General features: G+C 47.5%; 1 protein-coding gene across 1 annotated transcript; it reads right to left on the minus strand.

Moving 5' to 3' along the window:
• Positions 1-7,489: 7,489 nt before the first annotated feature.
• KHDRBS1 (KH RNA binding domain containing, signal transduction associated 1) lies at positions 7,490-25,119 on the minus strand. The gene is given in 10 exon segments (XM_075721919.1): positions 7,490-8,809; positions 11,186-11,244; positions 11,577-11,644; positions 12,588-12,801; positions 13,706-13,842; positions 15,787-15,933; positions 16,975-17,091; positions 17,674-17,801; positions 24,791-25,016; positions 25,018-25,119. Coding segments are annotated over 10 exon segments (1,296 nt in total). The 3' UTR covers positions 7,490-8,711.

Genomic DNA, 25,119 nt, shown 5'->3' on the forward strand with positions numbered 1-25,119 from the left:
GCCCAAAGGATTCAGTAAACTGGGAATATTACCTAGGTCCCCTTTTGCCCAATTTTGTGCTGGAATCAAATATTCACGGCTCTTTTACAGGGATGCTGCAAAAGCACAGAAACTGGCTTTTCCCTTTTTTGCTCCTTTAAGATGGGAAAAAAAAACTCTAGCATTTTTAGGGCATTTGTTGTTGATGTTTGCATGGCACAGAGCTCAACGGGATGTTAGCCCAAAGTTAGCTTTTCTAGTGCTTGCTCGCCACAGCGTAAACAATAATAACAACAGGAAGGTTTTAAAACCCTTCTCTGGATCCTGTTTAACCTTAGGAGAATCTATACAACTCAGAGAAAGGACAGGGTGATAATACACTGTTTACCAGACATGAAATCTGATCTGTGAAGAACTCAGATTAGGGCATATCAGTTGCTTAACATTTCCAGTTTGCATCACTTAGCAATTAGCATCCGGAAGAAGGAAAATTTGCTGAAGGTTTAGAAACTACTCTCAAGTTTTAAAGCTTGCACTGAGTTCCAGAGTCCTCCAGCAAACTGCTGTACCAGTCCCCGACACTGAGGGACAGGGTGTACCTGGGGCAGACCCAAGCAAAGCAAAGATACCCCGGGATGGGTGCCGTCGCACAGGCCAGTGGGGCACGGAGGTGGCCGCAGCGCTGGGGAACTGAGGGGGTACGGAGCGAGGGGCAGAAGCCCCAGTACGTGCCACGGCACAGAGGCCAGGCGACCCGGGGACACAGAGTAACTGCTGGTGAACAGGAGGGGCGAGCACAGGAACCCCCCGGATACAACACGGGGGCTGGGGTGGGCACCAGATGGACGGGACCTTGGGGGGAGGTGAAGACAGCGGGTTAGAGGCCCAGGACACCGCGACAAGAGAGTTGGAGAGGGAAAAGTAGTAGGGTGAAAGCGTTGGGCCTGGGAAGAGCTGGGGAGAGTGGCGGGGCACGCTTGGGAGCTGTAGGAGTGGAGTTCAGGGCTGCAGGAGCTCTGGGAGCTCAGACGGGGGCTCTGAAGGAGCAGCGGGGGCTGTGGGGGCACAGGCCAAGGGCTGTGGGGTCTACAGAGGTGCAGGCAGGGGCCACAAACACTCCAGGGGGGCAGGCAGAGGCTGCGGAGGAGAAATGGGATATCTGGGGGCACAGGTGGGGACTACAGACGGGCAGTGGGGGCCACAGGGGCTCTGGGGGAGCAGAAGGGGCTATGAGGGCTCTGGGGGCGCAGGCTGGGGCTGTAAGAGGGCGACGGGGGCTGTAAAAGCCCCTGGGGTGCAGGCCGGGGCTGCGGTGGAGCAGTGGGAGCTCCAGGAGCGCGGCGGGAGCTGCAGGCTGGCAAGACGGGCCCCGGGAGAGCACCGGGGGCTCTGGGGACCCCACCGGGGTACAACAAACCTGCAGGGGAGCCTCGGGGGGGGCTGTAGGGGGGGCTGCGGGAGCACGCACCGAGGCTGCAGGGAGGAACGGGGCTCTAGGGCAGCTCCGGGGCTCCCCGGGGCAGGCCGCGGCCCGGGAGCCGCCCCCCTCCCAGCGGCGGCGGCGGGGCGGGGCCAGCTGCGGGCTCTCCAGCGCCCCGCCCGCCGCTCGGCCCCCCACCCCCCCGCCCCCCCCCCCCCCTCCGCCCCCGGGGCCCGGGCCCGTCCCGCCGCTCGGCCCCCCTCACCCATCTCCGGCCGCCGCTCAGCCTGCAGCCGGGCACAATATGGCGGGCGGGGCCGGCGGCGCGATGGCGGCCGCCAGCGGACAAACCTCCTGAAGGCGCGCGCGCCGCCTGGCCCCGCCCCCCTCCCCAGGCCCCGCCCCCGGCCCCGCCCCCCTCCCCAGGCCCCGAAGCGATTCGGGCATTTTGGGGCAGCGCCGGACCCCCCCCACCCCCCAACTCGGGGCAGAGCCCCTCAGTTCCACCCTCCCACGACCAAGAGGAAGAGAAAGGAGAGGGGAAAAAAAACCAAACAAAACCCTCACGCCTTTGAAAACCAAAATAAAATAAAATAAAAAAAAATAATAAAAAAAAATTTCAACCTTAGGCCTTTATTATAGGGAATGACTAACAACTTTCAACATCTGTGGAACACTTCTCGCTAAATACCAGCCGCGCAAAGAGCTTGCCAGTTTCCTATACAAGTTATTTTAATGCTGTGATTCACCTTGATCAGTTTTCACCGTCTTCGCCAACCACTCGCGGTATTTTTTCATCGATTTCCGTAACTTGTGGGTGTTTGGTGCTTCAGTGCAGATGGAGCGTTATACAATCCCGAGAACCACCCCTGCCTGGGCTGGAGGCAAAGCCATCTCTAAAATTAATGAACTTTCACAGGGCCAATCTTTCATTTCTTACTGGTTCTGAAACCGACATCGTGCAGAGTCATCAAAAACCAGGAGCATCCAGACACCCGCGGTTTTAACAAAGTCTTCCAGGAACAACTATAAAGGCAACAGGTAGGACATTCCGATGTCGAGTTAAAAACGGGTTTGCATCTGTAACGCCACGTACAAGCCTTTGGGTGTATTTGGTTCTAAAGCCAGCGGTAAAAGTAACAGCTTCACTGGAAAACGCTTTATATTTTATATTTCAGTACTCCACGATACAGCTGCTGCTCTCCAGCGTTTGCAGCAGCCGAGGGAGGCTCCGGAGCTCTCCAGCGCTCACCCAGAGCTGGCAGGTTCCCGTTTCCCAGCCCCAGCGCAGGGAACGGCGTCTTAACTGGCTGCCTCGATCAGATCCGAAATCGGCTCATGGGAGATTCATCCCACTTTGCAAAAGGAGCAAAATGAGCGTGGAAACAAACATTTCTATTAAAACATATGGTAGCAATGGAAGGCTCAACTGAGCAATAACAGCAAAGGTTTCTACTCTGTGCTCACAGGAACTGAGCTTCCCGAGTAGAAAAAAAAAAAAAGAGGAATAACATCGACATTCGAGACGGGAGTTCCCACGGGCCCCGACTAGCCTGCAGAAATTCCTCCCCCTCAAAGCTTACAAATGGGGCATGTGTCCAACATCTCATCCAAGATGTTATAGGTTTATCAATTAAAGAAGAATTTCCCTAAGCCCTGCCTTCCTCCCCAGAAGCACCATATGTCCGTGTTCCTCGCAGCCGGGGGAAGAGCTGCGTTGAGCACCGCCTGCTCTCTGCATCTCCCAGCAGACAGGGCACAGCTGGCCTCTCCTCTGCGGCCACTCGGAGGGCTAGCGCAGGCTGCAGCACTCGCCCTCTGCCCAAGCCTGCTCTAGGAGAGCGGCGGCACGGGTTGAGGAAGGGGCTACGCGCACATTTAAGTTGTTTTTCTTGGCTCCGTTCGCGACAGATGCTCTCATACAAATTTAAAAACTCCTTCTGTACAAAAAGAATCGTCTGCTTTAACAGCCGAACAGGGAATCCAGCTGTGCTCTTAAATCCAACTTACCAAATATGGAATTTTACAGAGGACCGTATCAAGGTAATGTCTTAGCCTTACTGAAAGCACAGCCTTTTAAGTGAAACGTAAAAATACCATAGGTGAGTCATAAAATAAAGCTTGTAGCCGTTTGCTTTATTTAATAATCCCAGCAGCAACTTGAAACCAGGGGTAAGGAATGGGCAGGGTATGACAGTCTCCTTCCAGGAAAAGCTGCTGGGGACATCTCTCCAATACCAGTTGGAGCATTTTTGCTGCAAGCTCGGTTTCCCGCTCCTGTTGCTGCCCAGGATACCGGCTATGAACCACCACGCACGGTGGGAGCTCACCGAGGACGCGTAAAGTCCAGGTTTGTACCAGCTCCAAGCAAGGGCAGCCCGAGTACTTATACCAAAGGGCTGGACTAGAGGCTGAAAAAGCTGGGGCAACCCAGAGCAAAGGCCGGAGAAGATGCAACTGCTGAGGCACGGAGCGCTCTGCAGAAGGAGGATGTTTCTAGAGCCAAGCTTCTCTTGAAGAGAACGGTATTGTTGGGAAACACTTCCACAGAGGAGATGCGAGTGCTGCTGCACCTCACACTGTACGGTACCGAGCACAATGGGCGCCTTTATCTCGTTTACGGTCTTTACCAAAATCCTACAAATAATAAGATGTGGATTAGTCCTTTGGGGAAGTCAGGAGAGGAGAGATCACTGGTGCTTGTTAGCGCGCAGCCGGCAGAACGCTACCTCCGGTGGCTACGTGTCAGCAGCAAAGGGAAGGTTATTTAGGTGACTCAGGCTTCAGTACTCAAAGGAATCTCTACCCCTCACAAATTTCAGCGAGTCCTGTATCACCCCCGGAACGTCTGGCTAATTAGAGCATCTTTGAGAGACACATCCGATGCTGATGGCTATTTTGGGATCTCAAATTAGCTTCTGCAGACTCTAGGCTAAAATCTGAATGTAGTAATGCTATGAGAGGGAGGAAGATTTGTTGCAGGGCATGTTTTCAAAATACTTTTGGCATATACAGTTATTTTCAATATATTAGGATTTACATTCCTCCATAACATTAAAATCTTTCACATAAACATGCAACAAATGCAATGCACAAGCAAGCTGTATTACTCCAAAGGCAGTGTCACAAGATCCACTTCTACTGGTAAAAAACTGCATCATAATAGATGATCTCTATCAAATCTTTTCCACTTGATATAAAAGCTGTGCCTATTAAGAAAGAAATGGGAAAGATTGGTACAGCACCATATAAACTGATGTTCCAATTACCTTGTAAATGAAGATGCATTCGATAAACAGGCCACAAATCCAGACATGTTACGATTTCCCCTAGCAGAAAACTACGGATCCAATTTTCAAGTCGAAGTCAAAGAATTGAGGGCAATCTCACTCTGTTGCAGCATTTCCACGTGTTAGCGCTTTCTTGTTCCTAATACTCCTAAGACAAGAGAAGCTCGTTCGGTAGCTTTACAATTCCATATAAAGTAAGACTTATGTCCTTCTATGTCCTACGCCCAGGGCTTTTCACGCTTGGCTTTTGAAGCCATTAGACTTCTTCAGCGTTCCAAGGGTTTCTTTCTTTGTTCTTTTATTTATGGAGCTCAGACTTTCAACGATCTTGAGATTTGAGAGAAAGTGATTAGCTGTACCCAAAGGAAACGCTTACGGCTGCTGCCTTTGGGCCTGCGGGGGAGACGTGTCCTTGCTGCGTAAGCAGGTCACTCCGCCGACGTGTGATGATCTCCCCGCTCGGTTTGCAAGCGTTTATTAAGATATTTATTGGAGAAGCAGCGAGTCGGCGGGGCCGGAGCAGCCGCCAGAGGGAGCCCCGCCACCGCGGGTGCTGAGCGGCACCGGCACCCAAGGGTGCTGGGGGTCCGTCAGCCCCTCCCGAGGGCTCGGGGTGTTCACTCGCTGACGGCAGGCGTGCAGCTCTGCAGGGCTCCGAGCTAAACATCTCCCTGCGGCACCACTGACCGAGCCGTCTCCGGCGGCGACAGCGGACAAAAAGCCGTAAACCCAACGGCCAGATGACGTTTCGGAACCCATCGCGGGGCGTGGAAGGGGTAGAACCAGCGAGCTCTAGCTGGGCGGCACCTGGTCTAAAATCTGCGGTCTAGAATTTTAACGCATTCTGGACTCCTATAGGAATTCCTATGGAGCCTTCCTTGGGCTGCGGGGTTTCTAGAGCACGGGGCAAGAACTTCAGCGCTACCTTGCTGCTGAGAGCGCTCCCGTGAAGGCCAGCATCTCAGGCGGGAACCAGCTCCAAGAGACAGATCTCCTCACCGCATTTCCCTCTCCTCACATCCACTTAAACCTCCTCCTCCATGGGACCCCGGTGGGAGAGCTCTACGCAGGTACATACCGAAGCCTCCTCCACACCATGACCTCCGCAGGAGCATCAGTCATGTAGCCGGCCTTCCGCAAGGGTAATTTATTTGTGGGTACATAAAGAATGGCTTCCATTTAGCAGCTCAGATGGTGCCGCCCCCCGCCTCCCACGCGGAACATGTTCGCAGCTTGCGAGGGGTTGCAAAAATAAACAAACTTACCCACTTCGTGTTGCCCCTGCTCATCTTCACCCAGGTGACTCACAGCGATGTACTCTTGACTCCTGCAAATTGAAGACATTTGTGAGTCTCCTTAACGTAAGCACAAATCAAAAGAAAAAGATCCCTGCATGCAATTACACAGGAAGGAAAACATGCAACTTAAGCTGAGCTTTGAACATTTCACAGTAAGTATCAATACTGGGGTCTAAAAAGGGCCATCATTTTACATTTTTAAATAACTGAGCAGAATTTTTTTTTTTTGGCAGTAGCAGGACTATCTATATTCGTTGTCATTTTACATCTTTTGATATTTAAGCTTGCCGATTCCTTTTTGCCCACATTACATTACAGTGCATTTTCAAAGGGCACATTATTAAAGTTATTGCTAATTTATGCAGAAGCATGTGGTTTTTTTTAAATGTTTATTTTAAACATTTTTTGCAAATTTTTACATTAAAATTAACATTTGAAGAATTGTTTCAATAAAGTTTATGCAAGTTGCTGTCACAGTTTATGTAAAAGAGAAATGTGCTATTAAAATCAGACATTTAGGTTACCTTTTGGGTTTTGCGATGCATGTTAGCTTTACACATCCTGATTCTCCTGCGATAATTTTCCTTTAAAAGGGGGGTATAGGGTGATCTTTTCATCAAGCAAGACATTATGCCCTGAAAGCTGACTCCAAACCATTGTTGAAAATTCAGTTATTTGCACTTTAATAACAATCTACAAATACAACTTTTTTGTTTTAAAGTATTCCCCTCAATCATGCACTGCTACAAGCAGTTCGGTTCCTAATGCTCTATTTTTCACCCCCGAGCAGTTTAAGTCTCTCCCCCTAGAATGCCAGATTCATTTTGCAGATGGGAAATACAAACCGGTTTTCATGTCTCTCTAAGCAGCAATTTACTTTAAACTATTAATATTATATATATATACACATACACACCCTCTCGGAAGGATATGAGGAGCAACTGCAGCACCCTTCTCAAACAGAGATACATTTTTAAGTGGCTTTCCAAGTAAAGGCTACCATAAAGTGGGAAGGGCATCACCTCAGCCAAGGGGCTTAGGGGCGTTTACATAAAGCAGAAAGCAAGCTTCCTCCTCCTGGTGGCAGCTAAGCCTTGGATTTTTCAGCAGTCATTTTGTCACGCTACGTTTAAACCAGCCATTTCAGACTCAATCTGGAGTCTGCAGTCTGGGAGGCCACCTGAAATCTGAATCATTAATTCAGCAAAGAACCATAAGCACTTGCCAGCAGACAGAAGTCAGATTTCTGCCACGCTCCGGGATCAAACTGCTTTCAACAACTTCCAGGGGGTGAAAAACAATTTTTCTCTTTTTTTTTTTTTAAAAAAAAAAAAAAAAAAAAAAAAAAAAAAGCAAGCTCGTTCAATGAGCTTGATAAACTTTTTGTGAGAATTACAAAAACCAGCATTTTTAGAATGTCTCCATGTTTTAAAAAGACAATTAGCTTTAGCATTAATTTAAATTTATTTGAAAAAAAAAGCTATTTTATTGCTCAACAAAAAAAAATGACAATTCATCACATTTACTTTGATTAAAAAAGGACTAAACTTTATTGACAAACTGCGGCAGACATTTTGACAAGTTTTAGCTACCTATTTAGGCAGACTTACACATGTAGCATTTAATCTTCAAGAACAGAGTGGGAGGACAGTGTACAAATCCAATTAGGACTCTATCCTATGTACAAAGTGAAATTTTTCCTCATTTTTTCAGCTGCAGTGTCCCTTTTTATGCAAAGCTAGTGTTGAGATACACTTGAACAAGTCAATGGGATTGCTAGTATCGACAATTTTGTCATTTTAAACTTGCGCTGTATTATCTGCCCCAAGCACTATAAAAATGAGAGGACTGTAATATTACAGAGTTCAGACCTACTCACTTCATACTCTGTTTTCTAATATCAAACACTGGGCAATTAGAGCCATGCTTTAATTTGGTTTTCCCTTAAAAGTTCTTCATATAGAACCAAACTAAGAACCCCTTTACACTGGAAAATCTGCTTCCCAAGCATCTCTCAACACTGCATGTTCGGGGCTAGATTTCAAAACCCACATAAGAAAAGTCAATTTTACAAACCTAATTTTTTTTTCTTTTAAGTCAATTACCTTTAAAAAATGCTATTTAATTTGTTTGAGGATCCTTCGTATTAAAACTTAAACTTAAGATTCACCAGCAATCTGCTTTTAAGTTTGACATCTGAGGTTACTTTTAAACGGTGGCAGCTACTACCGTTACATTATGATTTTAATCCTTAAAAACAGCCCTGAATTTTGAAATGTAGCCTACTTTGGGATTCTGCAACTACAACTTTTATGGGTTCCTTAAAACCAAACTTAAAAGGTTAACAAAACCTTAATTTCATAACTGCTAAGCAAAGCATGTCACTTTTGAAACTAACATTTTAAACTCAACTTCTTTTTTTTTTTTTATTAAAAAAAGGTACAGTTGTGTTTATCTAAACAACAAAGAAAGAAAAGCCATCTACACACCTAAAAAAAAAAAAAATTAAAGTCGGTCCTCTAAATCTATTTAACTCATTTTTAAAATACTACGTACAGAAGCCAGAATGCAGGGTGAGGATGGAGTGGGAGGAAAAGGGCCACGAAGAAAAACAGTTAGACAATTACTTGTCTGGTGTGGGTAAAGCAACGGGAATCCCGGGAGATACAAGAATCAGTAACAACTGTTTGCTCATAACTGATATTTTTCCCTCATGTTTGTTTTTTAATAACGTCCGTATGGGTGCTCTCTGTAGGCCCCCTTCACTGGCCTGGCCGGCGGGGCCTTCAGGGAGGGCCTGGTTCCGTTCCAGTCATCTTGCCCTGCGGAAAAGAGAGGGATACGTCAGGGATGGCCGAGCGCCGCGGGCCAAGGGCACGGAGCGGGTGGCGGTGCCGGCCGGGCTCGCCCGCGGAGCTGCCGTGGCGGCACAGGGCACCCTCACAGCGCTTTCGCCCCAAAACCGGGCTGCCAAGCGCCCCGCGGTCCACCAAAACCTCTCGCTTCGCAAGCACGCCTTCCGACATTACGGGGGAGGGGGTGGGTGGAAAAAGCCACTCGCGCAGGATCGCCTGCAGCTCCGACAGCCCGGCTGAGCGCCGACTGGGACAACGCCGGTGCCTTTTAGGAGTAATTAATTTCAGCAGAGCCGAAGCCAACTCACGGGGCAGCTCTGGCAGCCAGCCGCGGCGAAGGTCGCGGCAGTCGCGGCCCCTCGGGCTGGCGGCCAGCAGCATCCTTAACCCCGGGGCTCCGGCTGGGGCGACGGCTACAGGTCGCGCTTCTCCCCTTCCTAGATGCCAGGCAAGGCAGCTCCCGGATAATTGTGCCAAAATAGCGAAGTCCCTCCGCTGCTCTGGGATGGCAGCGCATCCGACTGAACTCCCAGACACGGGTCCGACTGCGACTTGCTGTTCCTTCCCCTCCGCGACTACAGGAAAATTTACATCCGTAGCTCGCGCGGCACCTGCCCGCTTCTTCGGAGCGGTCACCTGCTAGCGCTGTGCCAGCGTCAAAGCGCTCGACAGCACAGCCCAAACCCTTCTGCCACGTACAGCCACCACCGAAGCAAACGAAGTTCCTGTTCCCACTGTCCCCGAGCTAGCTCAAGCCCCAAATATCCAAGCTCAGCTTTCCTTATGGCTTGTGCTCGCAACATTTCATATTTGCACGCCTGCCGTTCTCTCCAGGGTCACCAGTTTATGAAAGCAAGCGTCCGAAGCCTGGAAGACAGCCGAACCCGTTCCTACCACCACGGAGCACATTCCCATTTTCTTAAAACTGTCTCCAGCCCGGCTCAACAATTTATTTCTCTAATTCTATTTTCATGAAAGCAGAGACCAAAGGAAATTACTGTGGATAAACAGATTAGCTGTGGCAACTTCATGCCAAGTATACAATGAGCATTTTGGCCTTCACATCCCAGACACCAGCACCGCTCTCCTACCAAGCAGGAGGCACAAAAGCCTCTTTGTGCTGCGTGACTGACACAGGCAACAAACCAAGCCATTGAAGGCAGGAAAGACAGCCAGCGTTACTGACAGCAGCTGTCTCTTCAAATGCATCTTAGACTGGAAAAGCATCCCTGGTTAGGCACCTGAACTTGAACTTCTCACAACTTCAGCCCAGAGCAGGGAACGCCCCGAGGCCGGCACAGGAGACAGCCGCTGCGTTAACAACCCCGCTTCCCTGATACCGGCATGACAGGGTGCAGGGGATTCCCTGTTCCCGAGGATCCCAGAAAGTCCCTCCAGCTGGTCATTATCATCACTACCTGCGTTCGTTCACGCCTTCAGGCGACCGATGCTCTGCTCAAGGGAGCTGTTTTCAATACAGCGTATTTCCATGCCATTAAGCAGCTCGCTGTATAGCTTTCGTAACTTGTTTATAGTTCAGCTTGTTTACAGAGAGAGGAAAATGAATCTTACTCATTGCCACATGCAGATGCCATTCATAAGCTCGGATATCTGAACCGGCATTAAAAAAAACAAAACACAAAGCAGTCACCCAATCCTTTATTGCCGGCACGTCAGATATAAGGCCTATTCTTTTCCACAGTCGGTGATTTACACAGTTGTGGTTAAATTGGTCTCCCACACTCCTCAGTCCAGCCTAAGCTGATAGCTTTACGTAATTCAAATCAGCTAAACTTCACAGACTACTTGCAAGTCATATTGACCAAAACCGTTCCACCTAGTCAAAGGGAAGCCGTCATATGACATTTAAATCCATTTTTCAAGCAAATGTATAGTGCAGAGTCAGTATCAGCTAGCGAGTTTTTGAGGATAAGGAAGCAGATGGAACTATGCACTCATCCAGTTCAACAAAATATAATCCATGAAAACCAGACTGCAGCAAAAGCAGTGCTGTGGGTGGAAATCCAGAGCTCTTAAAATATTCTAAAGCTACACAGAAATTAAAAGATATTTCCATAGTTAAAAAAAATGGAATTTTAGAAGCGTCACCTTTGAGACAATCAAGCTAGGTCAGAATCTAAAAACCACAGAATGCCTTCGGTTGTTCAGACCTGGCCAATCTGTAGGGTACAAATATTCTACCATGAAAACTACTTGAGGTTCTCCTCAGTAAGTTTTTGCTCAGAGCATGGAGTGGCACTGGAAAACAGCTGATGGACCACAAGCAATTCCCAACTATGTGCAGCCCCTTCCCTGTCAACAGAACAGTATTCCCAGACATACCATAAGCTTCATAGGTTTCCTGTGCCTCCCCGTGTCCATAATCATAGTATTCTGTGTCCCTGGAAGAGTAATTATGGTGGTTACATACAGTGCTGAAATCGTATTCCTAAACTGACACAACTTGCACAAACACTTGAAAAGCAAAGATGCCCAATATTGCTCATGGCTCTGGTGCGTCTGATCACTGCTTTTACAGAACTGTCAAGGACACTGGGACACTCCCAAAAGTTATTTCCCAGGCACTCCTGGATTCCAGCAGAACAGGGCACTTTCCCTACAGCTCAAACTCAGAAATGAGTGTTTCCATTCCCTTAAAAGAAAAAAAAAAAGAAAAAGAAAAAAAGATCATGCATAATTTTCTCCATAACAGATAGGAGACAAGCAAACTTACCCTTGGCCCTGGCTGTAGTAGCCTTCATACCCCTCATAGCTCTGGTCTGCATATGCATCATCATAGCCCTGAAACGGATGATGACATAAATGGTGTTAATGAAAGAAGCAAAGGTTAATGCCTGACCAAGAGCAGTGGCAAAACTGAATTCAGGCTACAGCAGCTTTCAGAGGAGCCTGTGAATCTTTGCCCGCCGCTGGGAAGGGGACAGATAGCTAAAATCTGCCGGTGTCCTGTGGCTTCGGAGGAATAAACCACACTGATACTACCAATGCATTTGAAAATCATTTACATGTCCAAAGCTGCAGTTTGTCTGCGGTACAAATCCAGGTGCCAGGAGGCCTGTAAGAGTGTTACCTAAAACAGAGATTTACAGGTAGGCAAAACCCAACCTATTAACTTATGATTGGTTTCAGTGGAAAAACTGAGAAGTTTTACTGGGAGGAGAAAGCGAATTTAGAAAAATCAATATTTGCGATGGCTTCCCAAAATGCTGTTGTGCATCAAAACCAGTCACCTTGTTTTCCCTTTAGAATACCAAGAGCAAAGATGCTAAGACAAGCTTGACAGGAAGGTGGTGCTTAGCTGTATGCCTTGAAACATCATCATCTTCATTCACATAATTGTTGTAAGGATTTTAGGGGCAGTAAGAAACCTTTGCTCTTCCCTGCTTAAAGAATTCTCTTGCAGAAAGAGGACGTGATGTGAACTACATCAGTCTCTGTACTTTTTTTTCTACCGTGCACTGATAGTTACAGCAAACTTCAGTCTTGGGGGCACATTTCAGTTCTATAAACCCCACCCCTTACCCCGTGTTTGGGACACTAGCAGTTCCCTCCTTTGAGGACTAAAGAGGCAGAGCAGGTCACCCAGCGCTGTACTAGTGACTGGTGGCCACTTCTCCAGTGCCATCTTACTGTTGTTAGCTCTTACTGAAATAACGTTGAATATTAATACACGATCAGCCAGCTGGAATAAAAAAAAAAACAACAAAGACATATAGTTTCTTACATATTCCTCATAGGTTTCTGGTGCAGGAGGAGGAGGAAGCGGTATTCTCTGAATGCCGGCTGCACGTGCTCTGGGTGCGGGAGCACCCCGTACTGCTGGGGGAGGAGGCACTCCGCGGGCTACGGCAGCTCCCCTGGCAATGGCACCCCGCACCGGGGCTCCTCGCACAAGGGCCCCCCGAGGAGGAGGAGGGGGAGGACCGACTCCACGCCCCCTGGAAAGGAGAGGGAAAAAAAAAAAAAGGATCGTGAACAGCTACTGCTGTACCGCTGGTTGCCGAATACTGAGGGCAGGGCATAACGCTTCTTACAGCTACTTTAAAAAGCAATAGCTTGATAAATACAGTCACCATTAACTAAGCCATGAATTCTTTATCAAGAATGAAAGCACAAGAATTGTTAACATGGTTGTATTGCAGGATTTACAAAAACCTCTTCTGAGACGAGAACTCTACTGCATTAGATATTGTACAGACGAAGAAATAAATCTGATACAGAACTTTGAGCAAGTAATTTCTCAGAGTTCATTTTAAGGAACCCTCTATCACTAACCTGTAATGCCTGCCAGACCTCCAGACCTGTAAAGATCAATGATGAGATGAGCAGGGACACTTCTGGGCTAAACACTCAGAAGCAAAGACTTTCCCCTCATGAAATAGGTAATGAAGCAAGAACTATAGTAACAGAGTTTTATTGCCAGTTTGTCCCAATGCCTTGACAGCAATGACAGAATAAAGCCATCCTGTAACTCTTAAAGAACGGTCAGTTTAAACTGAAAATGCTTATTCTGCTGAAGGCTACAGAAGCAAGTATGACACATCTATCTACACGTGATTTCACAGGCCCATTTTTGAAAGGTTACTTTATGAAGCTACTGATTTCAGACATCAAAAATAATACAGAAGACATCCACTGTGCTAGATATCATCTCAAAGCATACAAAACATTTGATGCCAGCTTGCTAAAAACAAGCCTGCAACACAAGGCTAGAAAGCCTTGGCCAAAAGCCAAGGTCAAGGCCAACAGCTGATGTGCAAGAACAAGCAGCTTAATCTCATCTGGCAGGACAACTCTGAGCAAGATGCAGCATTTCCAGGTCTGTGCTTTCGGGAAAGATACCTTGGAACAGGTGGAGGCGGCGGTGGAGCTGCTCCCCTTCCCCGCACAGGGACTCCTCGGCCACGAGTTGGCTCTGGTACACCGTTCAGATAGGAGAGCTCCAAGAATTGCTCCTGACAGATATCATCCATCATATCCTAAAGAGGGGAAAGAGTCAACTCCAAAGAACAGCTCACTTGCCAGTCTGTGCTCCAGGATATCACAGGCTACTGTGCTGGAATAAAAATAACCTGATAGTCCTGAACTGCCAGCTTTCTCCAAACCAGCCAAGAAGGGCACACCGCCTGCATGTCCACGAGCTGCAGGGAGCACTACAGCCGGGCCCTGGGAAGAGCGTCTTGCTCATAGGGGTTCCAGAGGCATCTGATGATGTCTGGCATCCCAGGGACGTCAGCAAGATTTATTCGCAAATGTTGGGAGAGCTCAGAGGTGAAGTCAGGCAAGACATATCTCACCTCAAGCACCTTACAGCTCCCATTTAAAGGCAAGCGGCTGACAATGAGCCCACACGAGGCAACAACATGCTGCTGCGCTCCCGACACGCTGAAGGAAGAGGACAGGATGCAGCCTGACGAAGAGCAAACACCCATTCGCAAATCCAGGCTGTCTTTTCAAATTCTTAGGAATGCAGCGCGTTTCTGGCTCCGTGCATTTTTATCGCCTCAGGGGACCTAGCTTCAGGAATTAGTACAGCTCTCTGGTGACCCCGCAGAAGCCATCGTACCCCGCTCCCCTCAGCACACAGGCGGTCTGGGCCTCGCACCGAGGAGCTTCATGATGCCATGGCAACATCAGAAAGCACGGAGTCTCCTACCAGATGTGTCTTCACAGCACTGCTGCCCTCCATAGTGACTTCTCTGTCAATTTTCACAAGTTTAACACATTGTTTGAAGGCAGCGATAGATAAAGACACTTTAAATAGCAAGGCTGCACACTTGCTTTAGCAAGCTGAGGTTTTGTACATCCCAGGGGCTCCTTGAAGATGACCTCTTTCCTTCAAAGACACTTCAGATAGCAATCTCTCCTCATCTCTGTGGCAGACTCACAGAAATCACACAGTACCCACACGCTTTTCCACACTTCCCTACTACCCACCCCTCTCAGGTTCCACCCGCCCCTGGTATTTCAGGCAGAACACCTGAGCTCCCAGTCTCAGCTGTGGAGCACGGTGCCAAGGTATATCCAGCTCTCCACCTGCCAGGTCTCTGAATTACAGGCTGAGCTAGCCAGAAGCAGGGAGCACCGCATGCTTCTTTCCCATTTTGTTTTTTTCCTAATTTAGCAAGCAATACCATTGTTTTAATAACATGCGAAAGACTCCTCCTAGTTCTGCAGTTCTTGGAGTATCAATACTCTAGCTGGCACAAAACTGACATGAAGCTAACCATAAAGATCTTACAAGGTTCAGGAGTAAGAGACATCCACAAACAGGTAACGTGTCATCTCTATAAACACCTGATTAGCAAAGAGGTTCCTTCACATCATACACATTTAAAGCAAGAGAAATATTGATTTAACAGATGCGACTCAGAAACTAGCTACAACACTGAATACTACTACAGAGCTGCTGGGGTGGTCACCTTCCTCATCCTCACACCACCCCTTTAGAGCCAAGCAAACATCTCCGTACTTACAGTTTCTGATCTGACCAATGAAGTTTTCTAGCCAGATTTCTATGCCACAGTTTCAAGTCAGAGGAACCCAGCCAAGAAATCTCTTCCATGCCAGGCATGGCTAAAGTTATTCTCCCACTAAAACTGGCACGTGGAGCTAGACAAGCCACCCACCCACTGCGGTGCCCACAGCTGGTACGGGGAGAGAAATACCTACTCCAAGTGTCCTATACAATTGCCCTGTAATTGTATCTCTTTCTAATTATGGTTAGGGGAAGAACGCATGCCTTCATGCAAGATTAACGGGGTCATCTTAAGCTGCCGCACACACACTTAACACTCCAGGCTTCCTCAACTACGCCATTCCTGTAGCATGAGCCTTACACTGTGCAAATTTTACCCAACCTTATAGCCAGATTCACAACCCATCTACCTCCTTCAAAAAGAAAAGAGCATCAGTATACATACTGGAACAAGGAACTTCTTGACTTCTTCCATGGCATGAGCCATCAGAGCATATGCTTCACAAGGGGGTCCAAAAACTTCAATGAAGACATGCAAATCCATATTTAGATGGGCATATTTAGGATCTCCCCCTTTACGCAGTTCTTCCTCCTGAAACAAAGCAGATTAGAGATTCCTAAAACTAAGTAAGATGCAGAGAAACTACTTTTCTTTTATCTGTTTTTCTACACCTGAACAGGAAATGTCTGTAAAAGCATTTTGGCCATGCCTGGACACAGATGGTAACAATATACACATGAGCATACAGTTTTATAAAACATGCAATCTACAGCTTTCAGCTTTTTATAGCTGCCTTTTCAGGTGACTATGATATTTTTGCTAATGCGCTGATGCCAGCCACCTTTTTTTCCAGAAGATTAGGCATATGCAAGCGGTGTTCTTCCTCTTCTACACCACCTTTCTGCCCGAGGTGCTCTTTACCACCTCATGCCTCAAACAAGCTTGCTCTCTAACTCTGCTCTTAGATACCTGTGTTATTCAGACGGCTTTAAGAAATTACAAATAAGCTAGAAGTGTAAAAGCTTTTCACGCTGCTAAAGTAAAAAGCTGAATTAAGTTACAGCTCTGTGGGCTGTTAGCTCAGTTTTGGGAGTAAGCAGGAAGAAAAAGAATTCTTTTCATTTTTTCTGCTCAAAAAAACCTCCTGGCATTTTGTGATTCACTAAAGATTACCAGGAACATGCTGCTCCAACATCTTCAGTGAACCATGAGAATTTAAGGATTTCAGAGGCAACAGCTGGAAAAAGGATTTTTGTTTGTTTGTTTGTTTCTGGAGGGGAACATATTCCTTTAGCGAATGACTTTTCACGGAGTAGCTGGAATTAATTCTTACTTTATAAACTTGGTACTTCACCTTTCGTATAAACTATCTCTGCATCCAAGGGTACAGGATATCAAAAGATGACTGATGTCTAAGTCATGCTCATAAAGAAAACATGCATCACGCTTCTGCCCCAATCAAGATTGCTCCCAACATGCACAGAACAATTTAGGAAGTGTGACTTCCTACTGCCTTTCCTTTTGGATTTTAATGGTTTAATTTTTTTATAAAATGTTTTAAGAACCACTACTTCTCACAGCAATATGAAAGGCATTAATATATACATATTTTTTCAAGGGTGATGCCCTTACCTTTGCTTTATCTCGCATTGAACCCTTCCCAAGCACAGATATCTTAGCACCAGTTTCTTCCTGAAGTCTCTTGATGGTGTTGCCTTGAGGTCCCAAAATCTTTCCAACAAAGTTGAACTGTAAATGAAGAAAAAGAAAAAAAAAATTAGCTCCAGAGCTCAGTAGCCTTAACAAAAGCTTTTCTGAATTTTATGCTGGCTGACAAGAAAATTTAGCCACTCCATTTTCTCTTCACCTCATCAAAAAATAAAGACCAAAAAATGCACAGGAAAATTTAAGTTCCAGAACATTCTTTTCATGAAAAAAAATGCTCCACCAGAAAAATCAAGCTAAATTAACTCACATAAGGCATTTAATTCTAACATCTACTCTCCAGTAGTTTTACAGGCAGCAAATCTTAAGAGTTAAATGAGTTCTTAACTGTAAAAGACAAAGTTCTACATATGAAAGTGTCTATTCTAGTAATAAAGGATCACAGCTATGCATCGCCATTTAGCTTTATCCCAAGACATTCTAGAAATGTAATATATTAGAAATAAGATCCTGCAAGCTCGCGTAGGAAAAATTCCGTAGCGATAGTGGAACACTGGCATAACTCCTGATGACACTTTGACAGCTACTATCTCTAAAAGTCAGCCATAAAATCCATAGAAAATAAGCAAGTCACAGAGATTCAGTAAGCTATTTTCTGGCCCTCACCTTGGGGTACTGTTTGACAGGTATCAGAACTCGTTCTTTCAGTTTCATATTCTTGTGGGAAAATAAATCCAGGTAGTTCTCTTCCTCATCCTTCTTTGTTGTTTCACCCTTCTGAATTTTTTCAATTTCTAAACAAGATAAAAATAGGGCTGCTTATATTCCTCAAACAAGCATCATTTTCGAGTTGGAATTACGACAGGACATACCACCCTCATTCTCTGTGAATATGCGAACACTTATAATTGTGGTAATGGAATCTGGATAGCCAGGCCACCTCTTTAGCACCAGCCCAGCTTGCCTCTTCCTCCCTTCGCATCTAGGGCTTCCAGAAAGCCAAAACCAGGATAATGAACAAAAATAAGAAAGAACAGCAGAGAATGCTCTACACATAACGTCAACAGATAAGAGTAGGAAACTAAGTACAGTTTTGCGTATCACTTCTGCTGTGCCTTCCTCTACCAGTCCCCAAACTCATGCCTCCACCGCGAATGCAGTACCCACGTGTGGGCTCCTAAGCCGACAAAGAAGCCAGCCCCAACTGCGCTGCTGGATACGCTTGCTGTAACGCAGCGGCCATCAGCAAATCAGGCAGGTTTTTATCATTCAAGCTGATGCACTATTTTAAATCTGTAATTTAATTAGTGGTGCCAACACATACTGACGCTATGAGTCTCAGTTAAGTCGAAACATTCCTGATAAACAGAAGCCCGAATGGGTGACACACTAGAGCGTGGTCTGGCTTATGAAATTCTCATAAGCTTCACTTCATTAAATAAATGCACCTTTATCACGTAAGCAATTCACAACTTGGTTTTTAAGTTGTAAGCCTCAGGCATATAGCTGTAACAGTGAGCATCAGAAGTCCTTAACTTGATCCAAGCAATGCAACCACAAATTTTTGTGTCTCAAAATAAGATCCTGATTTTTAATTGCAGAGTCTTGGAAAAACACCAAGGTGGCCTGACTGAAGTGAAGGCATGCTGCAGCCTGAGGGGGATGCGGAACAGAGTCCAGATAACCTTCGGGAAGTAGGTCATTAAGGTAGGCCAGTTAGGAAGTAGTACACAAACACCTTCTCAAATCTGCCTAGAAATCAAACTTGCGCTGAGAGATGGCAGGAGACAGTCACCTCATAGAAGACGACCCAAATGGAGAAGACTGAAGATCATCTTCAAGGCAGCCATTTCTAGCATAGCTTCTTACAGTCATTAATGCGCTTTCCCTTGTACAAGACAAACACCCAACATTTTTCAAAAGAGTGTAGCCCATAGCTGACTGGCTTTTCTTTTCCAGAGATGTCCAGTCATGTACAATTTTTACTTCATGGCCAACAACTAGACAAGTTCCCCCAGATATGGAGCCAATCCCAAATTGTTGATCAACTGTCATGCACTCTTTGGTCCAACCAGAAAAAAATTGGTCACACCATGCCTAGCCATCACAAATTATTATTTACAGATGCTTATCAGGGGAGGAGCATGACCCTTCCTTAAAAGTTAAATTGTGCCATTTCATCAGCAAACCCAAGAACTATAAATACCTCTTCTGAGTCTAAAGTGCTCTAAATACAACTTCTCACATCTCAGGGGAAAGAGAGACACTTTTAAAAGATTATACACATAACTGGATTAAAGCTGCAAGACAAAGCTGAAACTGCAGACTGCTTAGTCATTACCAGAATTTAAAGAGGGCAGCCACAATATCTCGTGTTTCCTGTAATTTCTGTCCATGTCAGAAACTATAAGCTTTAGACTAAATTGGACAGTTCTGGAAGACTGGTGTGTCGGATACTTGGCATTTATCCACCTAGTAATATCCTCACATCATCCAAACAGAAATAGGAACACCGGGTTACCACCATCCTTCTGACCGGACCGGCAACCACAGCCTCGCGGGCGAGAAGCATGGCTGGCATCTTTCAAATGGTGCAGGCCACAAGGAAGTCACCAAATTGGATGTACAACCAAAAAACAAAAACCTTCAGAAAACATGATCAAATGATCAATATTTTATCTTTTCAGTTACGGACACAGTAATGTAAACTGGTTTTTAGTTGAGAAATCTAAATATAGAAGTCAGACATTGTGTCGCATAATTATGAAAAAAGCCTAAATTTTGTATTTCTACTTGCAACAGCACCTTGGCTCCCTTACAAAAGTGTTACCATGACTCCTTAGTTTAAAAAAATTACCGGATCTAATTGCTTTGAAAAAAGAGAGCTTGATTTTTGCTTCAAAAAGAAATTATTTTCTGAAGACACTATGCAAAAGTAAAAACCCAGAAGTTCAAGCACTGACAAATTTACAAAATAAGGAACAGAGCTGGCTGCCTTGGTCAGTTTTCCTTTTTTTTTTTTTTTAATTTTAGCTATAAGAACAGATCAGAGAATCAAGATTTGGAAACTAAAGATTGCACTGGTGGCCTTATCCCTGGTTAGGCATAGCTTTAGACCCTCTAATACAATGTGATTACTTCTCAAATATTTTGGTTCTCCAAAAAAAGGAAGTGAATTTCTGAAAATGCATTCTGCATATTAACAAGAAGTGTTTTCTATGCACACATCAAGAATAAAAGCCCCCTAAAACTTCCCTGATGTAAATTACACTACCTAGAGGCACCTTCTATCTTGTCAAAAGAACGCAATCAGACATAAGCCTCTGCAAACCAGTGAAGCACGGATCACATCAACCACACAGCAAAATCCATTCTGCCTCCTGCAACAGCAGCAACAACAGCTGGGAATCAGTCTGTGAGGGCAACAAATAATTAACCATTTGCTTAAAAAAAAAAAAAAAAAAAAAAAAAAGCAAGCAGCATCGGATCTGCCATCACCAGGTCTTCAAATGAAACACAAAACGTGTGAGAAGAAAAAACCCTGCCCCAGCAGAATAACTCTAAGTTCTCCAGCTTTTGCAATTCAGGTCAGCGCGGGTGACCTAGCAGTCCCCTTCACACCTTCAGAACAAGCTCCAAGTCTGGAAATAGGCGTGGAGGAGGACCGAAAGCATGCCACTTGTGACGTGCCCTACTGCTCCGGATTCCAGCGTTATCTGTACGCGTTCTGGCGTATTAGCTATGCAACACGAAGCAGTACTGAATGAACTGATGAGTGGTAGCAGTTTGTCAGACCACTTACTGATACGAAGGAGAAGCGTACGTATACCTTGAGGGATTAAGCATGCCTCATTTCAGTGCTGATTTTTTAAAGCCGTGTCAGAGGTGCAGCAGAAGGTTACCTTCTTGCCACGGGGAATGTCAGCAGTCTGGCGGCATGTGTGGCAGTGGTTTCCAGGACTTCATGTGGGGCAGTGATTGCATTGTCTCAGAAGAAATCCTAAGGGGTAGGTAAAGGGGGTTGGTAACACCGCTGCTTCACAAGGAGGAGGCTAAGCAGCCACAGTGCTACTCCTGATCTAAGCCCAAGCTCTTCCTTAACAAAAAAAAAAAACATATTAAACATCGTCCTGCAGCACGCTGGTGCTCTGTAAGCAGAGACACACTCTGTTTATTCATAATACTGAGAGTATTATCTTAACGGTATGATAAAACTGACCCCGTGCCCCAAAAAACAAACCAAAAAACCAACCCCCAAACCCCAGAAGAGTTTGGGGATGGGAGCCTCTGGAAGAAAGCAGAGCTCCCTCTCTCCTACGCTACTGCTCCCCAGCTGGTTCGACTTCACAGGAGAGGACGCAGGGAGCTGCTCCTGGGTGGACTCTGCCAACAGCGGAAGCTGCAGAATTTGGCAAGCTTAATCCCACCATCTCCCTCCCGCCTCCTGCTGAAACACCCCCCCCCCCCCCCCCCCCCCCCCAGCCTGTACGCTGGGGTCCATATGCAGACAGCTCCGCTTCGGAGCTTTGCTGAGAAGGGAGGGCACTGCCACTGGCACAGGGAGAAGGGGCACGGGGAAGAAAAGAAACGCTGCTCAAGCACGAGGCGGGGAGGAGAAAGCCTGGAGGTGAGCTGCGAGAAACGGCACAGGTAGCAGAGGCTCCTGGGGGAGAAGTGGGAGGAGGCAGAGACACAGGGGTGACAGGCAACCAGCAGCAGCACCTGGTAACGTCGGCGTGGCTTAGCAATACGTACGTTTAAAAATGCAACAGCGAGACGGTATTAGCACAGCACAGCCTGCGACATCTGGGCACACGTTTAAGGCGGCAGCTACAGCTCCTTCGGGGGTAGGGCACACGCTTGGAAACGCAGAAATTTAGATGATCTTCTCCATTTCAGGACAGCCTGAACCCCACGCTAAGCAAGCTTCAGGACACTGTATTGCTCTGGGTTACGTACAGTTTCTCATCACCCCCGTGACCTCAGCCCATCTCTAATCCCACTGTTTGGTTCCTTGGCAAGTGACTCCAGCGAGGCCACCGCCCGTCCGTCTGCCTTTCCCACACAGCCCTTTTTCCTCCCTGGGAATGCACACGGACTAAAGAGCCTGGCAGGAGAAGCAGCACGGTCAGCGGGGAATTCTGTCGAGGAGTCCTCCAACACCTCAAGCTGCTCCCCGCTTCGCAATGCGTTGCTCCAACTCCAACTGCTGGACGCTCCCCTCCTCTCACGGGTCCCGCTCTACCACCCACCCCACCGCTCTGAATCCACCCCTCGGCACCCGTCTCCATCTCTCCTCACCCCTCCCCACGCTTTCTGGGGATGTAAAGGGCTGCGTTTAAGGCAAGGACCAACTAGGTGCTAGCTACATAGAGACTCGCTAGCGGAGCGACGTAGCTCACACGTCCCTTCGCAGCATAGGAAGCTCAGAGATGACCAGCTCTTTTCACTTGGAGTTTTTCCATGAAATAAAAATAGCTAAGATTACCGCAAGAATTTGGAAAAAAACGCTACGCCTAGCTAACACATTGGTGGACATCTCCTGTCCTCCCAACGCACACAGGCAGAGAGGACTCTGCCTTTCAAAACACCGGCATCTCCTCCTGCCCTCCCCGCAGCAGACGGAGGGCACAAATCAAAGCGAGGAAAAGGGGTTTTCTTGTTCCTCTGGAAGAGGAAGGTCACACAGACCCCGAATCACAGGAGTGAGGAAACGCGGATCGTATTCCAAGGTGCAAGAAATCCCAGTTTTCAGTTTCTGCTCAGGATGCTGTGTAACAGAACCTCAAAACCTAGCCACTTTACTGCCTTTTCATCACTCAGTAAATTGCTCGGGAAGCAGCATTACATCACTGTGCTGCCCTTCATCTCGCTCCTAAATAATGCTAATTTTCTCTAGAAATGCTAAGCAGCTTTAGAACCACAAAAGTGTTTTAGACTACTTTTCCATATTGTTTTTAAACAAGTTTCAATGCAGAACTGCTGCAGGGTTCCCTCCCAGAGGCAGGCAGGACAAGCAACTTCCACTCCTGAAAAAAGGCAGGAATAGGAATACTGCTGACATTCAGTAATCAGTCATTTCTTTGTCTGGAAGTCATTTTGCTTAAGTTGCGCTGGCCATATGCTTTACAATCTTTGGCCCAAACCTAAATTTCCTAGTAAGCTTTACAGCAGCTTCTCCAGCATGACACCCCCAAAGGGTGCCACAGCAGGAGAGAAATTCTGAGCAATCCAGATTGGTTTGGGGTCATCTGTGCCAAGAGATTTAGTTGCCCAAAACCACCGTTTTATTTCAGATTCTTTCTTGTGAGCTTCCTCCTCAGATCGTCCTCAATTTGGACTGCTAGTGCACGCTCCCAAAGGACAGCAGTTTTCAAAATACCCAAAGCAAGCAGGAAGCATCTGGAGCTCTTCCAATGATCAATTTTAAGTCTCACAAAGCTGCAGTCTACTATCAGCAGTTTTTTTAAATTAATGAAAAAACCCCTCATAAATCCTTGTTACACCACTCGGTGAACGAAGCTTTACTAAGTGAACTGAGAACGCCGTTCTTTGTGCGGGAATTAGCAAACTCCTTAGGTTTCATTTCACTGGGAGGCATTATCACAGAGCTGTCGAGCATCAGCTGGCTAAAGGGTCTTATTAATGAAAAACATGAAATTGATGGCAAATCGGATTATAAAACTAATTTATTTAGATGAAGACGTCCGCGATTGATGCCAAGTTACCCATGACGATATACCTCAGTTACTTGCACAATGGGAGGCAGCAAGTCCTAAGAATTATTTCCTACCTTAAAGGAGGAGCTAATCAAATCTCTAGCACTGCACCAACTACGGCAATAGCATACGTTTTAAACACCTTAAAAAAAAAAAAAAATTAAAAAAGAAAAAAATCATTTAAAAGCAGAATGACAAGCGCCAAAGCACTCTGCTCATCTGCAGATTAAATCCGAGCGTATCCTCGCGCTGGGTACCTCCCCGCTCTCCACCGCACGCACAGAGAGCGGTTAAGTGGGAGCAAATATTTTAACTCCTTCCCATTTTTAAGCTGACTATGGTGTCTCGAGGCAGCTGGACCTTGACAGAGGCTGCGACGGCGGGTGCAGCAGCTGCACCGGGGAGCTACGGAGAAATCGGAGCGGCCAGGCGATTGGGCAGTGTGATGGGGAAGGAGCAGGCGAGCCTGGGCACAGAACAAAGACTGCCATTTCCATTTCCTAGTTAGGTTCATCAGAAGCATGAAACAAGCTCTAATACAGATTACCGGAGTGGAGGGGGGGAAAAAAAAAAAAATCAAAAAAAAAAATCAAAGATCACAAACCATGCCTCGCAGGGACTCAAGCAGACGCTACGTGGAAAACCCCAGTTTTTCCCGTTCTCTTCGGTCCCCTCTCCCCAGGGATGGAAAGGGCCAACACGACGGCACGCCGCGCTTCAAAAAGAAAGTTCTGGGTCCGCGTTTAAGCCGGCCCAGGCCCCCGGCTGAAGCACGGGGCTGAGCAGAGACCGAACGAGAGAAATACCGAATCTTCGGCGCCCCGGGGGCGCAGCTCGCCCCGGGCAGGGCGGCCAGAACGGCTCGGTGCCAGCGGCCGCCCCCCCCACCGGGCCGGCCGGGAGCCGCCCCCCGCCGCCCCCCCCAGCCACCGGGGGGTCCCGCCGCCCCCCCCCGGCCTTTACCGGCAGCCGCCGCCCCCCCCCCCCCCCCCCCCGAGCCGGCGGAGGGGGAGGGGGGTCCCGCCCTGCCCAACCTCCCTCTCCGCCCCGCCTGCCCCCGGTACCTGCGGTGAGGAGCTGCATGGCGTGCGTGAAGGACGGGTCGAGGCTGTCCTTCTCGGCCATCAGCTCGGGCAGGTACTTGTTCTCGGGCTCCATCTTGACAGCGGCCCCGGGCAGCAGCGGGGTGGGGGCGGCGGCGGGGGCCTGAGCGGCCGAGGCGGCGGCCGTGGCGCTGGGCGGCAGGAGCGGCGGCGGCTGCGCCCCGCTGGCGGCCCCGCGGCCCCCCCCCTCCACCGCGGGGCGGCCGCCGCGGCGGGGGAGCCCCTTGCCGGGCACCACCGGGGCCCGGCCCCCGGCCCAGGCGGGCGGCGGGGTCGTCGCGGCGCTGCAT

This window comes from Pelecanus crispus, chromosome 16 (genome assembly GCF_030463565.1).
Source record: "Pelecanus crispus isolate bPelCri1 chromosome 16, bPelCri1.pri, whole genome shotgun sequence".
In the NCBI taxonomy this organism is placed as follows: domain Eukaryota; kingdom Metazoa; phylum Chordata; class Aves; order Pelecaniformes; family Pelecanidae; genus Pelecanus; species Pelecanus crispus.